This window comes from Diceros bicornis, chromosome 8 (genome assembly GCF_020826845.1).
Source record: "Diceros bicornis minor isolate mBicDic1 chromosome 8, mDicBic1.mat.cur, whole genome shotgun sequence".
In the NCBI taxonomy this organism is placed as follows: Eukaryota; Metazoa; Chordata; class Mammalia; order Perissodactyla; family Rhinocerotidae; genus Diceros; species Diceros bicornis.
The window spans coordinates 21774268-21800483 of NC_080747.1; the positions used below are offsets into that span (position 1 = coordinate 21774268).

At 37.6% G+C, this 26216-nt stretch overlaps 1 protein-coding gene across 3 annotated transcripts in view; it reads left to right on the forward strand.

Moving 5' to 3' along the window:
* Positions 1 to 26216, forward strand: part of STIM2 (stromal interaction molecule 2) — a 147723-nt gene that overhangs the window by 36759 nt on the left and 84748 nt on the right. For 2 of the 3 annotated variants that reach the window (XM_058546849.1, XM_058546850.1), the window contains exon 2: positions 17492 to 17622. In XM_058546849.1, coding sequence (XP_058402832.1) covers positions 17492 to 17622 — 131 coding nt within the window. Of the gene's footprint in view, positions 1 to 6829; positions 6890 to 17491; positions 17623 to 26216 lie in introns of those variants that run through there. The other variant, XM_058546852.1, reaches the window with a different exon arrangement.

A 26216-nucleotide genomic window follows, 5' to 3' on the forward strand; every position in this document is an offset into this window, starting at 1 on the left:
TTTAGGGAGAATGTGGGTTGATAGTAGTTACTTGCAATTATAATAGTTATGCATACAATGCTATAAGAGTGGAGAATAGGAAACATCTGTTAGAAGGTTCAGGGAGGCTTTCTCCAGGGAGTAAATCACTGGTCACGTGATTCTTCAGGATCAGAGTGTCCTTGTATTTTGTGCTTTGGAGATTGGGCTTTATCCTTTGGGAGACTGGGAGGTCCTGAAGGATTTCAGCAGGAGGGGTGACGTGGCCAGCTTCATATTTTAAAAAGATATGGTAGGGGCCGGCCCCGTGGCTTAGGGGTTAAGTGCGCGCGCTCTGCTACTGGCGGCCCGGGTTCGGATCCCGGTGCGCACCAACGCACCCATTCTCTGGCCATGCTGTGACCGCGTCCCACATACAGCAAGTAGAAGGATGTGCACCTACGACGTACAACTATCTACTGGGGCTTTGGGGAAAAAAAGGAGGAGGATTGGCAATGGATGTTAGCTCAGAGCCGGTCTTCCTCAGCAGAAAGAGGAGGATTAGTGTGGATGTTAGCTGAGGGCTGATCTTCCTCACAAAAAAAAAAAAAAAGATATGGTAGCCGTAAAAGGGGATACATTTGCGGTGTGATGGTACTAGGGATAGGGAGACCATTACAGGAAGGCTCTAGGAGGAGTGATGAGGTTATCTTTGATGGCAGTGATGAAGAGATAGAGAGGAGAGAACTGGATTTGAGCTTTTATTTATTTATTATCTTTTTTTTATAATTTTAATTTTATTTATTTTTTCCCCCAAAGCCCCAGTAGATAGTTGTATGTCATAGCTGCACATCCTTCTAGTTGCTGTATGTGGGATGCAGCCTCAGCATGGCTGGAGAAGCGGTGCATCGGTGCGCGCCCGGGACTGAACCCGGGCCACCAGCAGCCGAGCGCGCGCACGTAACCGCTAAGCCACAGCGCCAGCCCTGAGCTTTTAATAATTAGACAATATACAGATGTTCTCACTCATTTTCCCTCCCTGTCACAAATAGTGAGAGCTAAAAATTTGTGTTTAGAAGACTGATTCAGTTCTGATCATCTTCAGATGCTGATCTGCAAAGAACTTTGCTCTTAATTATTAAGAGTATAGCCACATTTAGGATGGAAATCATGTCTTTTAGTGACAAAGCCATTTTTTTACATGGAAACTAAATCTATGCCTGGATTATGGTAATAATGTAAATAAGACTTTTCAGTATAGGAGCTACACAGTCACATCATTTCAGGAAGCAAAGCTAATATTTCTTAAAATGATCAGCACTGTTTTATGAATGACTTCTTTCAGTCCATTCTAGATCATTCTAAATAATTTCTTAGAAATTTCCGATTGAGTTCTGTAGGCAGGAAGAATGCAGTAATTGTCAGTTTTTTTGACAACGTGTTCTCCTAGGCCACTTTTCTACCTATTTGATGCCACCCTGCGTCTTGTCCTTTCCTCATATCCTGAGCTGGAAGGGAGCTGTTACAGTGTTCCAATCTGTCATGTGGTAGGTGGAGCTTGGATTGTCTGTAAGAACAGTCCTCCTGTTATTAATAGGGCCAAAAAAAAGTTTATAATAATATTAGTTTGGTTTTTAGTATCTAATCAATCAGAAATTTAGTTTATATATCTAGTTATATCTTTCTCTAAAATTACAAAATACAAAGGAAAATGGTAGTTATCTTTATGCTTAGTAATGAATAGGTCTTTTCCTGATTGATGACATCTCTGTTTAATGGAGGCTGAGTACCATAGTGGAATGAACAAGAGTTCTAGAAATTAATAAACTTTACCTGGTAAATATTTTTATAATCTGCCTGATTTCATCTCACCTTATTAGCACAGCCTTAGTTTAGACCTTGTTGTTTGAGATAATAAAATAATGTGTCTCCCTGCCTCCGATCTGCTGTCCTTAAATCCATATTCTGCAGCTATCTGAATATTCTGTACACAAATCTGACACTGTCTCACCCATGTCTCTGTGAGTCTCTTATTGCTAGTGAGTTCCGCTTGGAGTTGTGGCATAATCGGAGTGGCTTCTTGAACGTATAATTTCCATGAAGTCTAGCTAGCTCAACAATTTTACACTTACACACGAGTGCACACGTGCTGGATTTTTGTAAAATATTATAATGAATTTCTTTTTCCTAATTGCTTCAAGTACTATTTTACTTACTTCATCATAGAATTTATTAAAATACCTGATATAGGTAGATAATAATTGAGATGGGTATAAAATTATAAAAAGATAGAAAATAGGACACATTACTGTTAGTAAATAAGAAAGTGGCACAGATCTCTTTCAACCATCTTCATACTACTAAAGGCCAATCTTAGCTGAGGCTTGCAAAGAGTGCTAAGAATAATAAAAGACATTTTTGAATGTTATGTTTTGAGAAAGAACAAGGAAGGCAGCAGATTATTTCTGATACTGTAATGATAATAGGTGACAACAGAAAGTCAAATTCTTTACCGGTTTGATTCTCTCTTTTGTTAGGAAAATAATTGAAAGTGATAGATTCAAGTTATTGAGCAAGAATAGGATGAGAAAGGAACTAACTGTTCTCAGTGGCGAGGATATTTTCATTCTGGAGTCAAAAAACAACTTTAGGGCCGGCCCCGTGGCTTAGCGGTTAAGTGCGCACGCTCCGCTACTGGCGGCCCGGGTTCGGATCCTGGGCGTGCACCGATGCACCGCTTCTCCGGCCATCCTGAGGCCGTGTCCCACATACAACAACCAGAAGGATGTGCCTATGACATATAACTATCTGCTGGGGCTTTGGGGAGGAAAAAAAAAAAAAGGAGGAGAATTGGCAATAGATGTTAGCTCAGAGCTGGTCTTCCTCAGCAAAAAGAGGAGGATTAGCGTGGATGTTAGCTCAGGGCTGATCTTCCTCACAAAAACAAAAAAAATAAAAATAAAAACAACTTTAATAATCCTGTTTTCATGATCTCTGAGAAATCTTAGAGACTAGAAATAGTATGTGAAGGCTGACAGGTTTTTTTAAAACTTTTTTTTTGAAGTATAATTGACAGATAATAAATGGTTCCTATTTGACGTCTTAGCATATGTGTATACCCATGAAACCATCACTATAGTCAAGGTAATGAACGTAAGCATCATCCCCAAAAGTTTCCTCATGCCCTTTGGAAGAGGAGACTGAGAAGGAGTAGTCAGTGAGGAGGAGAACAAAAATATTGTGTTGTCCTGGAAACTGAATGAAAAAGAGAGTGATCAGCTGTGGCAGATGCTTACTGATAGGCCAAGCAACATCAGAAATGAGAATTGACCGTTGGGTTTAGAAATGTGGAGATTACTTTTGATTTTGACCAGGGCAGTTTTAGTGGAGTGGTAAGAGCACAAGCCTGATTGGAGTGTGTTTTAAGAGAGAAGGGGAGGAGAGAAATTGGAGATGGTAAGTTAGCAATGTTTTCAAGAAGATTTTCTGCAAAAGGGGGGAGCAAAGAAATGAGGTGGTTAGTGAACTGAGGTTGAGAGTGGTTTGCTTTTTTTTTTATAAGGACAGAAGAAAACAAGCATGTTTATATTTTGATGGCAGTAATCCATTGAGAGCAAAATCGTGAGAATGAATTCCTGGAGTAGTGCTCTTGAGGGACTCAATGGGATGAGATTTAGTTTACTAGCATGGGGATTGGCATTATATAGAAACTTGGATAATTCATCTGTAGCAATGGGCCAGAGACACAGTAGGAAGTATAGATACTGGGAGGTAGTTCGATGGGGTTGTGGAAGTTAATGGAAATTGTCGTCTTCTTTTTTTTTTTGTGAGGGAGATCAGCCCTGAGCTAACATCTGCCAATCCTCCTCTTTTTGCTGAGGAAGATTGGCCCTGGGCTAACATCCGTGCCCATCTTCCTCCACTTTATATGGGACGCAGCCACAGCATGGCTTGACAAGCGGTGCGTCGGTGCGCGCCCGGATCCGAACCAGCGAAGTCCGGGCCGCCGCAGTGGAGCGCGCACATTTAACCACTTGCGCCACCAGGCCGGCCCATGGAAGTTCTCTTCTGATTGTTTCATTTAATTTTTTTTTTCTTTCAGTGAAGTATAGGAAGGAAAGTCATTGCTGTGAATAAGGATGGGGAGAAGGTGCTGAGGGTTGAGGATCAAGAAGGTATGAAATGGAGTGGGAGAGTGAGTGGACCAGGGAGTTACACAATCGTTGCGTGGCAGCATTAAGGGTGCAGTCGAGGTCTGTGGTTATAGATTTAAGGCATTATGATCAGCCATGTTTAGATGCATTGGTGTAAGTGCAGAGCAGGTGGAGATTTAGATTTTTACCAGGGTTATGGCTTTGCTAACCAAGTATAATGAGCTGAGAGAAGGGCAAGGGAGTTGTGGGTGTTTACAGAGGAGTGATTATAATAAGTGGCCATGGATTTAGCAGTGAAAGGAGGGGAGAGAAGATGTTATGGGTGAGGGACAGTAATCTATGCAAGAGATGATGGTGACTCTGAATAGAGCAGAGTCTGGATAATGTTTCAAAGGTAGAGCCAACAGATTTCTTCAGGTTGGATAGGATGTGTGTCAGAGGAGTAGTCATTCAAGAATGACCTTAGAGTTTTTGGCCCTGAGCAATTGTGAGAATGCAGTTACTGTCAGCTGCAGTGCTTGGTACTTTATCACATTTGATAGTTTGGTTATATTTTGTTGATTGTTCCATATAAAAAGAGAAAATTTTCTAATTAGAATTTTCTAATTCTATACTTATTTTCTAGAAAATAAGCTAGGCAAATATAAATATAAATCAGCTTGCTTCGTGACCACTTGTTACATTTCTCTATTGATTCACTCATTCAGTAAATACTTACTGAGTGCTTGCTGTCTTCTGGGTTATGGGAATGTAGCTCTGAACAGAACACATACTTAAATCAATAATTTACATTGGTTTTAGTTCTAATCGAGAAACGATATTCTGGAAAACTTACGAAATTAAAGGGATTACTGTATCTTATTGAAAATTTAATATATTATCTTTGTATTGAACTGCTAAATAACTGGTTCAGTTGACTGTATTTTTAGGCCAGTTTTACATCTTTAATACTCTTCCTCCAGGAATTTACATTATCATGCAGTTATTTTTTAGGTCACAATGATTTAAAAAAATTTAAGGTATTAATGGCATATTCCAAAAAAATAAAATAAAAGTAAGTTTGAGGGGTAATGAATTGGAATTTATTTTATAGTTTATGGGCCCCATGGAAGATCTGATTCTTTACTGGAACCTGATACCTCGTTTGGACTAGAAATGATATTCTGCCAGTTGATTACCTGAGCAGTTTCTAATGTTTAAATCCACCCTAAATGGAAGAAATTATACTATTTTTAAGAAAATGCAGAAAACGTTACACATACTTTGGGACAATTCTTTTGGTTAAGCCATGAGTGCCATGAGTTTTGAACAGTGGTGGAGTTGTTGCAATAAGTGTATCTACTTTCCTAAGGAGAATTGTTTGAATAGGAATGGCAACATTAATTTGTATGCATATATTTCTATATACTGATTAAATAATTTCATTGCTTTTAGTGTTATCTTCAATAAAATCAGGTGTTTATAGAGAGAGAGAACCTCTAAAAATTGATGATGACAAATCATTACTACTGAAGAGTTGAAGTAAGCACTTTCAAAGAAAAGAGGTTATTCTAGGGACTATTTTAGTTTACCATACCTGTTATGAACAGTGTTTGCTACATATGAGGAATCACCAGTAACCTCTCTGTAACTCAGAACTCCTTTCACTTCTACTTATGTATTTTAAAGCAGAAGTAGTTGTTAGAATTATGTGGTGTGAAAAATCATGTGAAAGGGATGGATAGAAAAGAATATATTGGAGAATGAAGTTAATAATCTTCTGAGTTAAGTGTCAGTTCTCTCATAAACTATTAAACAGATGCTTTGCCTGATTCCCCTTTTTGCCTGAAGACCCCTTGCAGGCTGCTAACAAGTAGTGACATCTCCAGTTTCTCTCTGCTGCTTTTGGATGCCTTAAAGAGGCTATTAAAAAAATTCTGGGGAGATATAAATTCAAAGACACCATTATAATATTTTCTGCTTTGATGTTTTAATTATCAATAAGGATGTCAATAAGTTTTGTAACTTAACATTGCTTTGGAGCCCTGTGTATTGGAAGGTAAATTTGCACACCTTTAAGGTGAAGAGTTTTATGAGACTTATCCCTCACCAAACCACCCCAGACCAGCGGCTGTTTTTGGAGATTATTTCTATAAGAAAAAGAATTGATTGGCTGTTGCTTTCTGCATTGTAGGCAGTTGCCAACTTAGAAATATTTGATTTACAACTATCTGGAACATCAGGTTTCTGGTTGTAGGCTCATTTCTCTGCTGTGGCCGCCATCACGTTGCACATATGCCTAGCTCTCCCCTCTTCCGTTGAGTGACGTATAGCTTTGTAAATCTTTCTTCTGTTATTATGGAACAGTACATGGAAGGGGAATTACCCATTTTTCTTGCTGAGACCAAATTGGTGGGGCAATGGACTCTGCTTCCCAGTTGGAAATGTGAAGTTGTTTTCACTTAGAAAACGTTAAGAACTTCCTAAAATAATATTTTGAACAAACAGAAAAATCCAGTAAGGATATAGCAGAACTTAGAGCTAAATGACCATTTTCTTTTTCAAAATAGTATTCTTCGGAGATTATATACTTGTAGTAAGCATTGCTTTTAATAAACCTGCTTTTAGTATTGCTGTTTTGGAATTTGCTTTCAGGATATTCTTTTTGGGTGTTTTTAAAACTAAGAAGTCTTTTTGTTTTGACAGATTGTGGGATGTAAGGAAAAATAAAGTTCATTAGATTTGGACTGACCTGGGTTGAATTTCAAGAATAGGTTTAAGCAGCTGTTTGACCTTGGGTAAATTACTTTACCCATGAAATCTTATTTTATTGATCATGAGAAGAAGCAGTATGATCCCAACATGACAGGTTGAGAGAAGTTAAATTAGATAACCAAGTAAAGCACCTGGTATATAATAGTTATCCAATAAATAATACTTTATTCCTTCTTTGTCTTTTCTTTTTGTATTTTACGGTGTATTTGCTTTTGGATTCAGCCAAAAGATATTTAGAGTTAAGTTTAATTAAAAAAATGATATTTTTCATATCTGTTAAGGTAATAGTAATATAATTGGAAGACTAGACTTAGATTGCAGGAGACTTCGCATTGACTTCCTACTGTGCCATTTATTAGCTAATTCCTATGGGCAACTTACCTTTCTAGATAATAGTAAGAGCTATCTGTTGAGTGTTGTTTATTGAGTTCCAAATACGTGCCACACACTGTGTTAGGTATTTTATATATAGATATCTCATTTAATTCTAACAACCACCTTGCAAGGTTGCTATTATTCCCATTCTACAGATGAAGAAGTTAAGGCAAAGAAGTTAAGTAACTTTCCTGAGGTTATACAATAAGTGGCAGGATGAGAATGAATTGAAAGTTCCTTTTTCCCACTATGGATTGCTCAGCCTTTCTCATCTGTAAAAAAAAATTGGGATACTAATTTTAGTTTACGTGATTGTTGTTAAGTTCTTGCACTGAGAGAAAAGTGAAACTGTCATGCTTTTGGATCAATGCCTGGCAGTAACAGCAACTTTCTATTTCCCAAGTGTTGATATAGGTAGGATAGTGTTAATGATCTTTGTTCACTACAGCTTGTGTTTTGGTTGTAGCTTTTTTAAAAAATTTTTTGTTGAGGTAAAATATACATAATGTAAAACTTAGCATTTTAACCATTTTTAAGTGTACAATTCAGTGGTATTAAGTACATTCACAGTGTTCTGCTTGTAACTTTGAATTATATTCTTCCCTCCAAAACAACACAAAATAAATAAAAATAAGCAAAGCTTTTGTACTGCTTTGTGCACATAGTGTTGTTAATCAAAATGTTAGTGGCATGTGATATTGTCTTGAAAGAGACTGGGCTTCTTGAAATCCTGATTCCCAATTTTGGTCATGTTGCTTTTGGTTGTGTATGTCAATAAGATCTTTGGAGAGGAGTTGGGAATTGCTTCTGTGATCCTCTGTTTGTGTGCACCCAAATCGTTCTCTTTTGTTTAAAATATTTTTCATTAAATTTTTTATAGCATCCTGGGAAACCAAGAGTCAGTAAATTAAAGTGTATGCATGCACCTGCTTCCTTTTTTTTTTTTTTTGCACCTAGTCAATAGTATTTTCCCACATATGACAGATGCAACAATGTTATAAACAGATTTGCTTTCCAGGAGCTTATAGTATAAAACACAATGGAAAAAATTAGGCAGCTGTCAATGAATATAGAGATAAATACAGCTGTGTAAATACTCCTGCTCACTTATTTATATACATCGAAGGAACATATTGGTTAACCATGAAGATAAGTGTAGATATTTTTTGGATAGGGGAGTGTGTTGGTAAATAAATTGCATAAGATGGTTTTGAGGCAGAGGCATTACCTTCTATCTCCTATCTTTAGGGAGGCTCTTTGAGAAGATGAGCAGGAACTTTTTGAGGCGGCAAGGACAAGATGCTTTGTGTGGGTGGGAGAATAAGTGGGAGTGAAATAATCAGAAGATAGTAAGTTGAAAAATGTCCCTGGAAAGTGGGAAGGGATCTAAGTAACTGAGTTTGTATCAGATAGTATATTTAAACCACTTGGAAGGTATAGTTGAACTTAACAGTTTTTTAGGGAAATTTTTAGCCCACGATTAGGGAAACCTTCTTTCTTTTTACAAGGGTCCAGACAATTAATAGATACTTTTTACACAAAGTCAGTGATTTGAGATTCAGAGCTCCAGGAGGCAGTCATGGGTCAGAAGTGGTTTCAAAGTAAAGGCCCTTTATTTTCTGTTCAGATAACACTTAAGCCATAATTAGATACGCCTGCAGTGGTTTCTCAGTCCTCTGTTGATAAGGTCTGTCTCCCCTAACTCTTGAACTTTTCAAAAGTCTGAGTAAATATTAGATTCTAGAGTCCTCCACCTGCATTTTATAGCATCCTGGTATAGCATTTGTATACCAATTACAACTTTCTCATTTGTTGTTCTGGCATGTAATGTGCTCTTAATAAATGTTAGTGTATTTTGAATATCTGCTGTATACCCGATAATATAATAGGTAGTTGGTTGAAACTCACTTCTCTCTAAAAACGTACGCAGCAGCTTTTATTATTTATTTATTAGATTTTTTGAGAAACATCCTTTAATCCTACTGTATGCTAAGTGTTGGTGGTATGCTAGACACTGGGAGTATAAGGGGAATAAGACAGACTCTGCCCTAAAGAGGATATCAGAAGAGAAGGAAGACATTATTCACTTTCTTTTTGAGTTTGAATCGTATTGTTGGTTTATTGAAAAATGACACCAAAGAATTATCTCTGAATATTTTAGAGAAAATTTACTCTCAAAATATTCAGATTGAAGTATTTCATTTGATAAATGCTTAAACTATTAATGGAAGTACTAAATACAAACAATATTTGTTTAAAAAATTTCAGGGCCGGCCCAGTGGTGTAGTGGTTAAGTTCGGGGGCTCCGCTTTGGTGGCCCAGGGTTCGCCGGTTCGGATCCTGGGTGTGGACCTACTCACCCCTCATCAAGCCATGCTGAGGCGGCGTCCCATATAGAGCAACTAGAAGGATGTACAACTATGATGTATAGCTATCTACTGTGGCTTTGGGGAGAAAAAAGGAAAAAAGGAGGAAGATTGGCAACAGATGTTAGCTCAGGGCCAATCTTCCTCAAAAAAAAAATAAATAAAAAATTAAAAAAAAATAAAAAATTTCCCTCAGTGGTAGTAATTAAGAAAATCCTAATCATGAGACTTATAAATAGTTGCCAGTATGGTAAGCCAGGTTCTGGCAGTATATGATGTTGCACATTGTTAATGGGCTACGGTCAGTGGTTCGTGCTTAAGAGTCGGCTGGCTCCCCTTCTTAGTTCTTTTCGGCTTGAAATTTGCTGACCTTAAAGGTATTATAGGAGGGAAACTAGCTGTTATAGACTGGATTTACTTTTCAGCTTCATTTATTTCTTAAGCTCTTATTTTTTTAGGTTTCTGAACTGTATTCCCTACATGTATCAGTTGACTGGGATGATAAAATATAGAATATGGCCTAAGTATTCGTCTAGTGAAGGCTTAATGGAATCACATTTGACACATTTTGTAACTCTATGTTTTGGTCTGGCTTAGTCACTGTAGAAGGGAAATGTAACTTTGTATTACCGGGACTTTTAGACCTGGAATGTCAGTCATATTGGTCTCCTTTCTCTCCCTATATTAAGTTGTCACTTCAGTATGACCTTTTCTTTCTATCCTCACTGCTGTGATTGTAGTTCGTATTCTGTTACTTTCTGCCTGGACTGTTGAAATAGGCATTCGTTGGTAACAAGCATGTAATCTAAGGCTATAGTTTCTTCTCTAAACTAAAATAGAACTGACTATATGGGAAAGCATTTTTTGAACTTGCAAACACTATACGAAATATAAGTGGTAATTTCTCTGTTACCTTTGTCATCATGTCACAATCCTACTTAAAAACCAGTGGCTTCTTTTAAACTCCTCTTTCTGAAGTTCCTTGTCCTTCACTGACTGATAGCTCCAGGCTATCTTTCCACATTCACATCCTACTGCTCCTTTACCCATCACTTGCTAGTGTTTTCTTCTTCCCTTTGGGGAGCACTGTTCCCACAGCAGAGAACAATTTGTTGTTGTGTGCGACTGGCCTGTGCATTGTAGTTACTTAATGTAGGTACTTATCCTTCCCCTCCCCGTGCTTACTGAATGCCAGTAGCAGCAGCAGGAGGAGAGGTGAGCAGGAGGGAGAAGGGAGGAGCACTAAGTAGCTCTCTCCACTGAGAACCAGTCTGCTAGCTGAACTACTCTTTGTGGGTCCCAGAGCTCATCTTATTTCCTGTTTGAGTTTGTTCTTGTTTTCCCTTTTCTAACCTTACTTATTAAAATCCAATTTATCTTTCTTAATGCCACCAAAAATGCAATTGCTTGCATGTAAAAGTCAAGCATAATTATTAGGTATAGTAATATGTAGTAATAATATACATATATTATAATATAATAACAGTAATAATATATAGTAATCTATAAAATACACTTAGTCCTTGTCCTCATGAAGTTTTATCTTTACTGCTAGAGATAAGAGCCTTGAGGAGGACCATCTTAAATATTTTCGAGTTCCCCTTGATTATTTTTGCATATGTTATGTATTTTGTTCAATAAATATTTAAACAGTAATATTTGACAATGAATAAATAGACTTTATACTTTAGGCTCTGGGGGACCACTGAATAGTTTTAATCAGAGGGGTAATGTTATTAGATTTCTACTAACTTAGATTTAACTTTAGTGCCATAAAGAGGTGAGTTTTGTTGTCATTTTCTACATCTTAGTTTTTCAGTCAGCCAAGTAATTTCTTGAAAAATTTTCTCTTCCAAACATATATATTGAAAAACTAATTAGGTAAGTAATTAAGTAAACAAATATTTGTTGAGCACCTACTACATGTCAGATGCTGTTCTAGGCACTGGAGGAAGAAAAATGATCAAAACAAAGCCTGTGATCTCATGATTGCCTTATAGTGGGGGAGTTGGACAGTAAGCAAATAAATAAATACATAATATAGAGCATTGTGATAAAGTGCTGTGAAGAAGAATATAGCAAGTAGAGAAAGAGTAAAGGAGAAGGCTTTTTTAGGTCGGGAAATGAGATGGCCTTTGAGGAGAAACGTTTGAGTTGGAATGAAAGGAGTTACCCAACCAGGGGTGTACTTGGGAGAAACAACCGTGTAGGCAGGGGAAACTGCAAGTAGGGGCTTTCAATGAGTAATTTATTAATATTTTTCTCCTTTTTTTTATCACTTTAGAATGATCACTCCATAGTGTGGCCCTCACTGATACTGTCAGTCTTTTCTCTTAATTATCTAATCAAATGGGAATAATAATGCCTACTTTATAGGCAAAGTGAAATGTATGATATTTAATTTATGTGTATATTTATATGATATATAATAGACACTCCGTAATAGTTATTGTCATTATTATTTTGTTAGTATAATGACTCTTAGCAGCTTATGTTCTACGTGTCTTCCTAGAGAACACTTGCCCATCTTGCAAGAATCAATGTAATATCACTTCCTCCTTGAAACTTTTCTTGCCATTCATGTAGACAGGACTACTCCCTAGTTTGCCACCATTATATATATATTACATGTCTGTCATTGTACCTTCCATATTTAAGTTTATTTGTTTTTACCTTTTGTATACTTGGCTTCTAACCTGAAGTCTGGCATTTATTTATTTGCTAGATAAATAACTTGTATTCAGAAGTTCATTTATTTGGCTTCTAATATTTGTAGATATTTAAACCATTCAACAAATACATTAGGCACTGTGGTAATAATATGCTTATTAATAAGATTTGTTCAAGGGGAGTGTGAATTGAAGTGAAGATACGTTGTTATCAAAAGGAAAAGTAATGTAGGAAGTATTGGTATGTATTCTAGATTATGAATATCATTTATGAAGTTCTAGTGATCCCCTTCTGTGGGACCAATTGATGCTTCTTGGTGCTATCAGCTCCTCAGCCAGCTCCTAGCAGTATCTACAAGAGCAATACTTTATTATTCTCTGACACTGACCCATTTATGTTCATCATACTGACACTTAAACATGGACTGGAGTCTTGAAGACTTGGTTTGAATCCCAGCTCTGTCATTTCTAGGGATGGGATCTTGAAGCAAGTTACTCATGAGTCTCATTTTCTCATCTGAAGAATGGAGATAATACATGCCCCACACAGGGTTGTAGGGATTAAATTATGTACATAAAATAACATTGGTTTCTAGAATGTAGTAGATGTTTTTTCTTAGGTGAAATCATTTTAATTCATTTAACTTTATTTCTGCAGAATCAGACTGAGCATTTATTTGGCTTTGAGTAGAGGAAAACAAAGTGGAATTTAACAATGGTGTTGATTGCTGACTTTGGTTAAGGCTTATTCTGTTCAGCTGATTCCTTTTTCCGTAGTGGAAAGTGCTAGTCTTGATCCAGAGAAAAAAAAGGAATGCTCAGTGTATAATGCTAAAAAGATATGTCACACCATGTTGCATTTAATACAAGGTGAGGGCACTGACGGGAGGAAATTTGTCTTAGTTGGTCACACTGGGTGCCTAGCACCACACACAGGGCCTGGCATATTACAGGCATTCCATAGCATGTTTAAATGAATGAGTGAATCTGTTTAGATGAGAAACATGTTCTGGCTATGGAGTACATGATGTGCACTGGTGCATTTTGGGTAGGTACAGTTGATGTCTAGGAGATATTGGCAAAGGAGAATGATTTTGATATTTTAGCAGTTGTCTTTGAAACCATTATACCTGGTTCATTATATGCACGGATCTTTTGTAACAGTTTGTGTTTTTTTTTTTTTTTTAGGCATTTTTTTTTTTTGAGAAAGATCAGCCCTGAGCTAACATCCATGCTAATCCTCCTCTTTTTTTGCTGAGGAAGACAGGCCCTGAGCTAACATCTATTGCCAATCCTCCTCCTTTTTTTGTTTTTTTTTTTCCCCTTTTCTCCCCAAAGCCCCAGTAGATAGTTGTACGTCGTAGTTGCACATCGCTCTAGTTGCTGTATGTGGGACGCCGCCTCAGCGTGGCCAGACAAGCAGTGCATCGGTGCGCGCCTGGATCCGAAGCCGGGCCGCCAGTAGCTGAGCCCGCGCACTTAACCGCTAAGCCATGGGCCGGCTCCCAGTTTGTGTATTTTTAAGAGAAATGTAGGTCAGCTAATTTGAGTTAGAATGATCACTTGTGCTGAATTAACCTAGAAAGGAAACAAGTGAGAAAGAAATGAAAAAGACTTTAGAACAGGTAATGGAGTTCAGAATCCACAGCTGTGTTCTAAGTTAGATTCTAGGCCTTAAGACATTGTACCAAAAGTAAATAAAATTTTATGTGGAGAAATGGATCACTCTTGCCATATCCTCAACTCTTTTCTTTCCTTTCCTTTTGCTGCTCCAATTTGGCAAAACACCAAACCCTAGAGCAGTCTTCGTCATTTGCCTCCTCCATTCCTTGGAGGCATGAACTGTTGAGGGCAGCCCGGGTTGCGGGTTGCGGTAGCACTTCTGTAAGCACTGCTGTGCCTCCCAGTCTTGCCTGCATCCTGTCTATTTTGCACTGATGTTTCTATAATGAATCTGATTGTATTAGTCTTCTCCTTGAAATCCCTTATGGGGTCCTCATAGTTTTTAGGATAAAAATCCAAATTCCTTAGTATGGAAAACTGCTTTTAGAGATGTGGCCCCTTTTTACCAATCTCCTATCTGATCTCTTGTCTTTTTTCCACATATTCTCTGTACTCCAAACATATTAAACAATTGATATATTTCTCTGAATGTTCCATGTTCTTTTCATGCTGCTGAACACATGATGTTTCTTTTTTCCAGGTATGCTTTTCTGTCCTTCCCAAGGTCAACTACAGGCTGTTTAAAACTCCCCAGGGTTACATCTAGAAAATTTCTGACTTTTCTTTCTTAGTCTGGTTTGGTTACCCTTCCTTCATGCTCTCATAACACCCTACAGCTAATGTTCTCAGTGGTAGCTAAGCAAATATATTGTAGTAGTCCACATGCTTGCTTTCTCACTAGACTGTGTGCTTTTTTGAGTACAGAATACTATTATCTGTTTAATTCCTAATGCCTGTCACTGATTTGCACAGTATAGACGCGCAGAACTTGGTGATTTAGTTAATGTATGAAGTAACAGAATTTATCAGAGGCCCAAAATGTGCCCAGCTAAGTCCTGAGTATTATGTGAACATGTGAGAAATGGAAGAACATGGTCTCTGCCTTGTTCATAAGCTTAGTTTTATGAGCAAAATGACTCATAAAGCAATTGGAGACTAAGCAAGTACATCATTAAGTGAGGATTTAGGTAGAATGATTTGAGAATAAAGATATAATCAGAAATTTCAAATCCCTTGGCATTACATATCTGCTCTTTATTTTTCTCCCTAGTACTTACCACTACTAACATGCTATACCTTTTACTTATTTATTTTGTTATGCTCATCTCCCCTACTAGAATGTAAGTTTTATGAGGAGTTTTTATGTCTTTTGTTCACTGTGGTATTTCCAATGCATGACACGTGGGAGGTGCTCAGTAGATTTTTGTTGAATGGATGGAATGGTGTTCAGAGAAGGAAATAGTTACAAGGAGAGTATTTATGAAATACTTTGTGCACAAGTTACATCCTGAAGTAGACCTTGAAAGATAGTGTTTTATTAAATAAGTTGTGTTTATTAAATAAGTTAATTTAAGTAAAAAATTACCCATTTTATTTTTATATGCATTTTTTTCAGATCATGTATACTTCCTAATTTTCTCTTAAAGCTTCATAAGGTTTCTACAGCCCTCACTGTTGATTTCTTCTCTTAGAGAGTTTGACAATAGTCTATTTAATCAGAGTGAGGGATGCTGACCCTTTCCTTATATACTAGTTGTAATAGCGCATTCACTTCATGTTTATTAGCAAAATAAAATATGTGTTAAAAAAATAGGTCTGCTGGAGGCAATAACACATTGTATACAGATCTTCTTTACGCCATGTGTTATGATACCTGAGAGCTTATCTTTTACTGTGCATCCATTCAGAATAATTACAAATGAATTAGAAGTCACAGCCATATCAAGCTTCTGGTTGTTGTGGGAATTAGGGATCACAATGGACCGTTATACCTATAAGTTCTTAGATTTTAGCAAATCTTGATCAGAGTTTTAAATATTTATATATACACACACGTCACATAACTTATAATTGCCATTTTCCCTTTTTATAGTTTCCTTTCTCTTCTGTTTTCTTCTCTTCCAAGACTAAAGAAATTAAAATTAGATTTCGAATCAAAACTAGTAAAAATGTTAAATCACCCAGATGGGCTATAACTGGAACAAGTAGGTAATATAGGTTTGCATTGTTTTTTAGAACATAAAGTTATTAGTATTTATGGTCTCCAGCACTGGCTTCTTTTCTTGCAACTTTTTTCCCTAAGCACAGATTTAGATATTCTTAGGCCATTATAGCTGCAATAGAGCTTAGTAAGCATCTAGTCTACCCACTTTATTTTAGAGGTGGGGTAACTAAGACACAAGGACAAGTGATTTGTCCACAGTCAATTAATTCATTACAGGGCCAGAATGATAAACTAGATTGTTGAGGAGATAATCAAACTTTGGCTAATTCTTCTATTATGCTAATAACCATTTTAAGTTTTAAGGCCATACTATTTCTAGAAATACATATTGATCTGATGACATTTTAAAAAGATATTATTTTAGTGACCTGGTAGAATAGTAGAAGTAAGTTCCTGGAATTTGTCAATCCACCAGTCAGCCAGATTGGATGAGTGAAGTTTTGCAGTACTTTTCCATTTTGGTACATAGGCTGTTTACTAGTAGAGTCAACAGGAGGTGATTTTTATTAATCTGATTTTAAGTCATTAAAAACCCCACATTGGGACCGGGCCCGTGGCTTAGCGGTTAAGTGCGTGCGCTCCCATGCTGGCGGCCCGGGTTCGGATCCCGGGCTCGCACCGACGCACCGCTTCTCCGGCCATGCTGAGGCCGCATCCCACATACAGCAACTAGAAGGATGTGCAACTATGACATACAACTATCTACTGGGGCTTTGGGGGAAAAATAAATAAATAAAAAATTAAAAAAAAACCAAAAAAAAAACCCCACATTATCTCTGAATTGTTAGTTTTTGACAACCTGACTGTGAGGAGTCACACATTTTCCGTAGGAAGAGGTTTAATCAATAAATGTATATTAAGGAAAACATGAGGAACAAGATTTTAAAAAATTCAGCCTTTTTCTGTTGGATTTTCCTTGTTGAATCTAAGAAGTTATGTATTTAAAAAAGTCATATGAGTGGACTCTTGGATTCTCTTAAATAGAAAAATGAAAAAAAATAAGTTCCTAAGGATCATGTGAATATTCTACATTTCCTTTTCTTGTATTCTTTGTGATTTCCGTAGGACTTACATTTTAATTAAACTGAATTATACAAAAATTACACCTTGTATTCTGTGATTTTTAGGTGTTTTTTTTTAAAGAAAGGAGTTATCTGTTTTTTGGGAGGAATAATTAATAAATATAATGAGTTGGATAAGAAGAAAATGGTTACAGATGTGGAGGAATGTAGACAACCTGAAGTTAGTACCGGTGGAACTCCTGGTTGTAGTTGCCTAATATCAATTATATTCAATTGTTTAGTTTTAGTCAGTTGTGTTCGTATATTATACTTTTGATGTGAAGAGTACTCTGCTACACTTTTTAAAGCCTCTTAGTTTGACTTAGTCTGAAGTTTAATTTGTTGGTTTTCTTTCAAATTACATTCCCTTAGCTGTAGCCTGTGTTTTGGTATGGCAAGTTAATAATTGCCCTTTGTTCTATTTCAGATCCCTGCATGTCACTGAGTCCACCATGCTTCACAGAAGAAGATAGATTTAGTCTGGAAGCTCTTCAAACAATTCATAAACAAATGGATGATGACAAAGATGGTGGAATTGAAGTAGATGAAAGTGATGAAGTAGGTGGAAAAACTTTTTCCCTTGTAGTCTCTTAAAACAGAATGACCAAGTTTTTCGTCTTAAATTTTCCCGTTATTCCTCATATGACTCAGCTCCTTCATCTTCAATGTCTTCAGTTTTTCTCTTTACATTTTAATTTTACTCTTTGTATTTACATGGTTTTCCTTTTTTCTTTTTTCTCGTGTGTATACAAGTCTTCTCAGTTTTATAAGAATTCTCAGTCTCATGTTCTTGGATTTCTCGAACATATATCCTATTCTGACTGTATCAGTTATCTATTGGTGCTTTCCACCAAAAAATTTAGTGGCTTAAAACGACCACAGTTTATTATTTCTGCTGAGTCTCCGGGTTAACTGGGCTCAGCCGGGCACTTTTTCTGTTCCCTTAGGTGTGGGCCGAGGTCACTATGGCAGTTGTATCAGTTGGGAGCTCTGCTGGGGCTGGAATATCTAAGATGACCTCTTATCCTTCAGAGTCTCTCCATGTGGCCGCTCATCATTCAGGAGTCTAGCTCAAGCTTCCTTATGGCATGGCAGCTGGCTTCCAGGTGGCAGTGCTCCAGGAAAACAAGTTCCTATGTGAAAGTGCTTGTCATGCCTCTGTTTGCCAATGCCTGTTAGTATCAAATTGGCTTAAAGCAAGGTATTTGGCTAAACTCAGAATCGGTGTGGGAGAGGATTATACAAGGGTGTGAATACCAGGAGATGTGGTTTATTGGGGGTCACCAATGTATTAATCTGCTATACTCACTGTACAAATAAATAGTGTTTTATTTTTTAAGCGTTCTCGTCTTCTCCCTTTCTGATGTCCCTTTTAGTTTCTCCATGGAAGTTGTTTTCTTTATTTGGCTGTGGTCTCATTCTAACCAAATGCCCTAGTCATTTTTTCAGGCCTCTTCAGCATCTTTGTTGTATTTGTCACTGTTGAGATGCTTCTCTTTTAGTTTATATGATACTAAATTACATTATTATCTAATGTTATATAACAGTCACATCCTCTAATCACATTGTTATCTAACGGTAACATTTTGTCAAGATCAATTCTTGACCTGCGGGGTATGAAACATTTACCTTGAGAATGCTCATCCCTTTTTAGGTTACTCCTGATTCCTCCATCTTGAAACCAGTCCAGATTCCTGACCCACTTGTATTGCTTTTTGCCTGACATCTGTTGAAGACTCTTACTTTTGCTTTCAACTTAGTTTGTCTAAAACAAAATCCCAGCTCTCCTCTTTGAAATCCCTCACTGTTCAATGGCACTTCTGGACCTACTTCTCCTCAATTCTTGTTCTTCTAAATCAGGAGTTGGCAGACTTTTTCTATAAAGGGCCAAGTTTTGGGTTGAAATGTGTCCCCCCAAAAACCATATTTTGAAGTCCTAACCCCCAATACCTCAAAATGTGACCTTATGTGGAAAGAGGGTTATTTCAGCTGTAATTAGTTAAGATGAGGCTATACTGGAGGAGCGTGGGCCAGCAGTAATCCAGTGTGACTGGTGTCATTGTAAGAGAGGAGAATACCATGTGGAGACACAGACACAGGGGAGAAAATGATCATATGACAGTGGAGGCAGAGATTGGAGTTATGTAGCTACCAAGTCAAGGAATGACAAGGATTGCTAGTGACACCAGAAGCTAAGAGAAAGGCATGGAACAGATTGTCCCCTAGAACCTTAGAGAGAGCATGAACCTGCTGACACCTTGATTTCAGACTTAGAGCCTTCAGAACTGTGAGAGAATAAATTTCTGGTGCTTTAAGCCATCCAGTTTGTGGTACTTTGTTATAGCATCCCTAGGAAACTAGTACAGGCCAGTTAGTAAATACTTCAGATTTTGTGGGCCATGTGGTCTCTGTTGTAACTACTCCACTTTCGCATTGTAATGCCAAGCAGCCATAGACGATACATGAACTAATGGGCATGGCTGTGTTCCAGTAAAACTGTATTTGCAAAAACAGACAGTGGGCTGTAGTTTGCCAGTCCCTGCTGTAAATAAAACCTTGTGTTATTTATTCTTTTGTGAGGAAGATCAGCCCTGAGCTAACCTCCAATGCCAATCCTCCTCTTGTTTTTTTTTTGCTGAGGAAGATTGGCCCTGAGCTAACATCTGTGCCCATCTTCCTCTCCTTTATGAGGGATGCCGCCACAGCATGACTTGACAAGCGGTGCGTTGGTGCGCGCCTGGGATCCGAACCTGCAAACCCTGGGCCGCCGTAGCAGAGCGCGCACACTTAACTGCTTGCGCCACTGGGCTCGCCCCTAAAACCTTGTGTTCTTAAAATTTATTCCTTTTTCTTCATTTCTCACTTATCTGTTTTAGTTATTTACTTGCTGTATTTTAATCTGGGTATTTATCTTGTTCCTAGATTATTACCTCTAAAGTTTTCCTCTCTAATCCATCATGCTTATCACGTTGAGAGTATTTTCTCTAGCTAAGAAGCTTAATAATGATTTCTTATTGCTTATTAGATCAAGTGTTAACTCATTAGTCTTATATTTAATGTCCCAGCATCAACTGGTTACTGCTTACTGAGATAGTCTCTTGTCATTGTGGGTAAATCGTTTTGGTTAGAGCTCAGTTCCATTAATACCGTAATCATGGCTTTCAGTTCTAAATAGTCCAATTTATTTCATTTGTTTTTAGAACCACAGATGACGGGATAATCTATTTTACATTGTTTCCAACTTAAAAAGTTTTTGAAGTATGTAAATATATTCGGTGGGTCATAAAATGGAGTGAAATGAAATTGATGGATTATTAAGAGTTTTACTGTTACCAGAAAATAACATAAAGTAGTTGTCGTTTATTCTGGGTCATTTTATTATATTGAGTAATTCATTCTCTCAACATCATTATCAGCATTCCTTCTCTCTCTCCTAATACAAATACACACACACATTAAAACAAGCTGTAAGATTACTTTTTAGTAACAATACTCTGGATTATTAGTGATGAATTGTTCTTTCTAATCCTCCCAAGATTGTCTAAGTGGTTTATTTAGTTGCCAATATAGTTGCTTAAGAATTTGAATGTCAAATATGCGAGCATAAATTATGGAGTAAACAGAATTTATGTTCGCATATTTGATACTCTTTGCAGAGAAAACTATTCTCTAGGCTAAATAGATTTCGTAAAATGATTGTTGTACTTTTTTTAGTCATTTACAGTATGACAGTTTTATCAAATTCCATGTCACCTCTGAGTGTATTGTGTTTAGTAGATGAATGCCCTGTGCAGTTTCCTAATTGTGTCTAGTAATTAAATTGGAGATAACTTTTAACATTAAACCTTGTGGTGCTGTGCTGAAAGGATGTAATTTTAAGTTATTACACTGATGGTCTAAGTTTTCCTTTGATTTTGTTATTACTTGAGGACTTAATCATTGCTTAGCATTGTTTTAGGTTAGGAAACATATTAATACTGAGAGATTATTTTGCGGGGAGGGAGAAGTGGGACTGGGAGAGCATATATGATTAATTTTGAGAGTTTTAGTATTATTATAAAATATTTGAAAAGATGGTGTACGGTTTCACTTTTTTTTTTTTTGTGAGGACGATCAGCCCTGAGCTAACATCCATGCCAATCCTCCTCTTTTTGCTGAGGAAGACTGGCCCTGAGCTAACATCTGTGCCAATCTTCCTCCACTTTATGTGGGACGCCACCACAGCATGGCCTGACAAGCAGTGTGTTGGTGCTCGCCCAGGATCTGAACCTGGGCCTCCAGCAGCGGAGCGCGCGCACTTCACCACTATGCCACGGGCCCGGCCCCCATTTTCACTTTTTAAAGTGGAATAGTTTTAGATAGCCACATTTCAGAAATTACAGGTTAACTTATTGAGATTGATTAATTTTGGGCCTAGAATAAGGCTAAATTCTTTGTATTAAAAATCACTTTTGTTATTAATACATCAAGTTATAAATATTACTACTCTGGGGTGTTTTCTGACTCCAACCAGTTCTTCAATTCTCCGACACCAACTGAGTTTCCAACAACTCAGTTCAGTTCTGACACAATGCCACAAGACTGCCCCCACTTTAGATGGCCAGTCACAAGTCTCAGGTCATGCATACTTCTGACCAACTGGCTGTAAATCTGGGATTCCCATGACTCCCTCCTCAGGTTTGATAATTTGCTGGAATGGCTCCCAGAACTCGGGAAAACACTTTACTTAGGTTTACTGGTTTATTATGAAGAATATAACTTAGAACAGCCAAATGGAAACGAGGTATAGGACAAGGTATGGTAGGAGGGACACAGAGCTTCCATGCCCTCTCTGGGCATGCCACCCTCCCAGCACCTCGATACGTCCATCAGTGTGGAAGCTCTCCGAATCTTGAAGTTCAAAAGTTTTTATAGAGCTCAATTTCCCTAAAGATTGGGTAGATGGGACTGCAAGTTCCAACCCTGTAATCGATTGGTCTTTCTGGTGACCAGCCTCACCCTGAGGTGATCTAGGGGCCCCATCCTAAGTCATCTCATTATCATGAACTCAGGTGTGATCTAAAGGGGCAAAAGACATCCCTATCACTTAGGAAATGCCAAGAGTTTTAAGAGCTCTGTACCAGGAACCAGGGACAAAGACCAAATATAGTTGTTATGATACCACAACTACAAAAATATTTGAATCTGAAAAAAATAGCAAAAATTTACATTTTCTTAATCATTAAAAATACCTTCAAAGGAAAGATCTGGTAAAATTGGGTATATATAGACAGAGAGGTATTAATTAAGCTCATGTAGATATTTGACAGCCTATTTGAATGTATTTGATTGCATAATAGTTCCTAGAATTAAAAGTTATTTTAATCTTTTTTGCCTCATCATCAGATATTAAATGCTCAAACGTGTGAAATATTATCACTGTGCCAAACAAAGTAAGCGTACATGGCTGTCTAGTTTATACTTCAGTAGAATTCTTACTGAGTCTTTTAAATTGCAGTGGAATTCCAAACATTTTGTAATAAAAGTTAGGACTAAAAACTTTGTGTTAAAAAGTAAGACTTATGTTAAAAGAACTTAGAATTCTATCAGTAGGATAGATGAACTTGAACGTTTAGAAACAGATGATCTGGGGCCAGCCCTGTGGCGTAGCGGTTAAGTGCACATGCTCTGCTGCTGGCAGCCTGGGTTTGGATCCCGGGCACGCACCGACGCACAGCTTGTCAGGCCATGCTGTGGTGGCGTCCCATATAAAGTGGAGGAAGTCGGCTTGGATGTTAGCTCAGGGCCAGTCTTCCTCAGCAAAAAGAGGAGGATTGGCATGGATATTAGCCCAGGGCTGATCTTTCTCACACACAAACAAAACAGATGATCTCTTTCTCTCTGCATTCTAATATTAATATTTAAAAGCAGATACAGTACAGCTCTATATTTTATTAGTACCTAAAAGAATCTAGAAATCCACTGTCCAGTAAGGTAGCTACTAGCCGCGTGTGGCTGTTGAGCATTCAAAATTGAGGTGTGTTATCGTTGTAAAATGCACTTCAAATCTTGAAAGTTTATATGAGAAAAATAATGTAAAATATCTAAATTTTTTATTTATTTATTTTTTTGTGAGGAAGATCAGTCCTGAGCTAACATCCATGCTAATCTTACTCTTTGCTGAGGAAGACTGGCTCTGAGCTAACATCTATTGCCAATCCTCTCTTTTTTACCCCAAAGCCCCAGCAGATAGCCGTATGTCATAGTTGCACATCCCTCTAGTTGCTGCATGTGGGACAGGGCCTCAGCATGGCCGGAGAAGCAGTGCGTTGGTGCACGCCCGGGATCCGAACCCGGGCCGCCAGTAGCGGAGCGCGAGCACTCAACCGCTAAGCCATGGGGCTGGCCCCTCTAAATTTTAAAATATTCATTACAAGTTGAAAATGATAATATTATGGACACACTGGGTTACATGAAATAGAATATAAAATTAATTTCACTTGTTTCTTTTTACTTTTTAATGTGACTTCTAGAAAATTTAAAATCACATATGTAGATCACAGTTTGTTTCTATTGGACAGCATTGATCTAGAGACTATGGTGTGTTGTAGGCTTTAAGGAATGAGTTATCAATTCTGCAGTTCTTGGACTAGTTTGGTGCCTTCAGTTCAGTATACCATAGTCTCCCCTTATTTGTGGGGAATACATTCCAGGACCCCCTGTGGATGCCTGAAACTGCGGATAGTACTGAACCGTATATATACCATGTTTTTTCCTATTTATATACATGTGATAAAGTTTAATGTATCAATTGGGCACAGTAAGAGATTGACAACAATAACTAATAATAAAATAGAACAATTATAACAATATACTGTAATAAAAGTTATGTGAATGTGCTCTCTTTCTCAAAATATCTTATTGTACTGAACTTACCTTTCTGGTGATGATATGAGATGATACAGTGCTTATGTGATGAGATGAAGTGAAGTGAATAATGTAGTGTTAGGCAGCTGTTGACCTTCTGATCTATGTCAGAAGGAGGATCATGGAGTCATGACCATGTCGATGGTTGGATGTCAAGAGCAGACAATGTCTGTGGTTGACAATGGGTGACTGAAACCGTTGAAAGTGAAACTGAGGATAAATGTGGGCTATTGTAGCAACATCTTGATTTGTATTTCTTATTGAAGTGTCTCTTTTTTAAAGAAGTCAATGGTAATACTATTATGGGCCTCTTGCAGCCGTCATTAGGAAACTTCACAATTTTAATAGGAGACTTTAGTCAAAAACTTAAAATACTTAATTTCTTGTTTTGATTTTTGGTTTGAAATGTTGCTTTTTTTTTTTTTGTGAGGACTGTCAGCCCTGCGCTAACATCCGCCAACCCTCCTCTTCTTTTGCTGAGGAAGACTGGCCCTGGGCTAACATCTGTGCCCATCTTCCTCCACTTTATATGGGATGCCGCCACAGCATGGCCTGCCAAGTGGTGCCTTGGTGCGTGCCAGGGATCCAAACCAGCGAACCCTGGGCCTTCGCAGCACGCACTTAGCCACTTGTGCCACCGGGCCGGCCCTGAAATGTTGCTTTTCAAAGAAAGTTTAGAAAAATACTTAGCATTTGAAAATGCTGATTGAAAACTTAATTTTTTTCTCTTTAGTGCCTTCTGTTTTTGTATTTTTTTTGTTTGTATGAGAAAGCATTTCCACTTCTAGTTTATTCATTCATTTAATATTGAGCTAATATTTGAGGGTCTGTCGTATGCCAGATACTCAAATAGATCTTGAAAAATATCAGGAACAAAACAGACAAAATCTCGTATACATCTTCAAGCCCTTAAGCTAACATTCTGTTGGGGCTTGTGGGAAGGCAGACTAAACAAAAAACTAGATAAGCAGGGAAAGGGGAATCAGGATAGTAGATGATGGGTGGCTGTAATTTTAAATAGGGTGGTCATGGCAGGCCTCATTAAAAAGGTAACACTTAAAAGTGTAGTGTATGCAGTACTTGGACAAGTAAGAGAATAAATATCTGGCAATTTTCCAGAGCTATTCTAAAACTGAAATTGGAGGTCTTGGGGTGTTTCAGATAGGAACAGGATGTAGAGCTTTTGCTTTCATTGTCTTTTGGCCTGAAATCAAAAAGATTGGATGTCAATATATGCTGGAACTGTGACCTGTTTAGATTGAGTTCTTGATTACAGTTAAGTTTGCATGTTCTGTCAATATTGAAGATATTTTGGAAAGTGTAGGTACTTGATCAACAAATAATTTAAATGAAAGAAATGAAATGCTCAGTGCCTTGAGCACAGCAATAGGAAGCAATGAGAATTCACATTGTATTGCCTACTTAGTGACTGAAAAATTTATTATAGTTTCTAATGTGTATGAACTTTTTCTGTTTTTACTTTTCCCTTTTTTCCTTTTAAATTTTTAAGAATTCTTTCTCTCTCTTTTTTTTTTTTTTTGTGAGGAAGATCAGCCCTGAGCTAACATGCATGTCAATCCTCCTCTTTTTGCTGAGGAAGACCGGCTCTGAGCTAACATCTATTGCCAATCCTCCTCCTTTTTTTCCCTTTTTTTTTTTTTTCCCCCTCCTCAAAGCCCCAGTAGATAGTTGTATGTCATAGTCGCACATTGTTCTAGTTGCTTATGTGGGACGCTGCCTCAGCATGGCTGGACAAGCGGTGCACTGGTGCGCACCCGGGATCCGAACCTGGGCCGCCAGTAGCAGAGCGCGCACACTTAACCGCTAAGCCACGGGGCTGGCCCCTCCCTTTTTCTAATTTTTTTCCCCTTTTATCCATTCTTCCCTTTCATGGATGTCATTTGGAATAGATAGTTTTAGAGTTTTTGTTCTTATCAGTTGGTTTGATATATGTAATCAACTTTAGGACCAACTTATATGGAAAACCTGGTTGTACCTGGTATTTCAGTTTTTCTTCATTAGCTATTCTGCCTGAAAAACACCTTTGTCATCATTTGTCTATGCACCTCTCAGAAAACTTAGTTAACAACACAGATGTGTCTGTGTCTGAAACAAGGAGAATCACTTACAAAAATAGGCACAAGTGGGCTTAGAAAATAGTAGAAAATACATTTTAAAATAGGATCAGTGAGTTTTGAGTTGTGTGGATTACTGTTTCTCAAGGAATAACTGCATGTGTTCTTTAA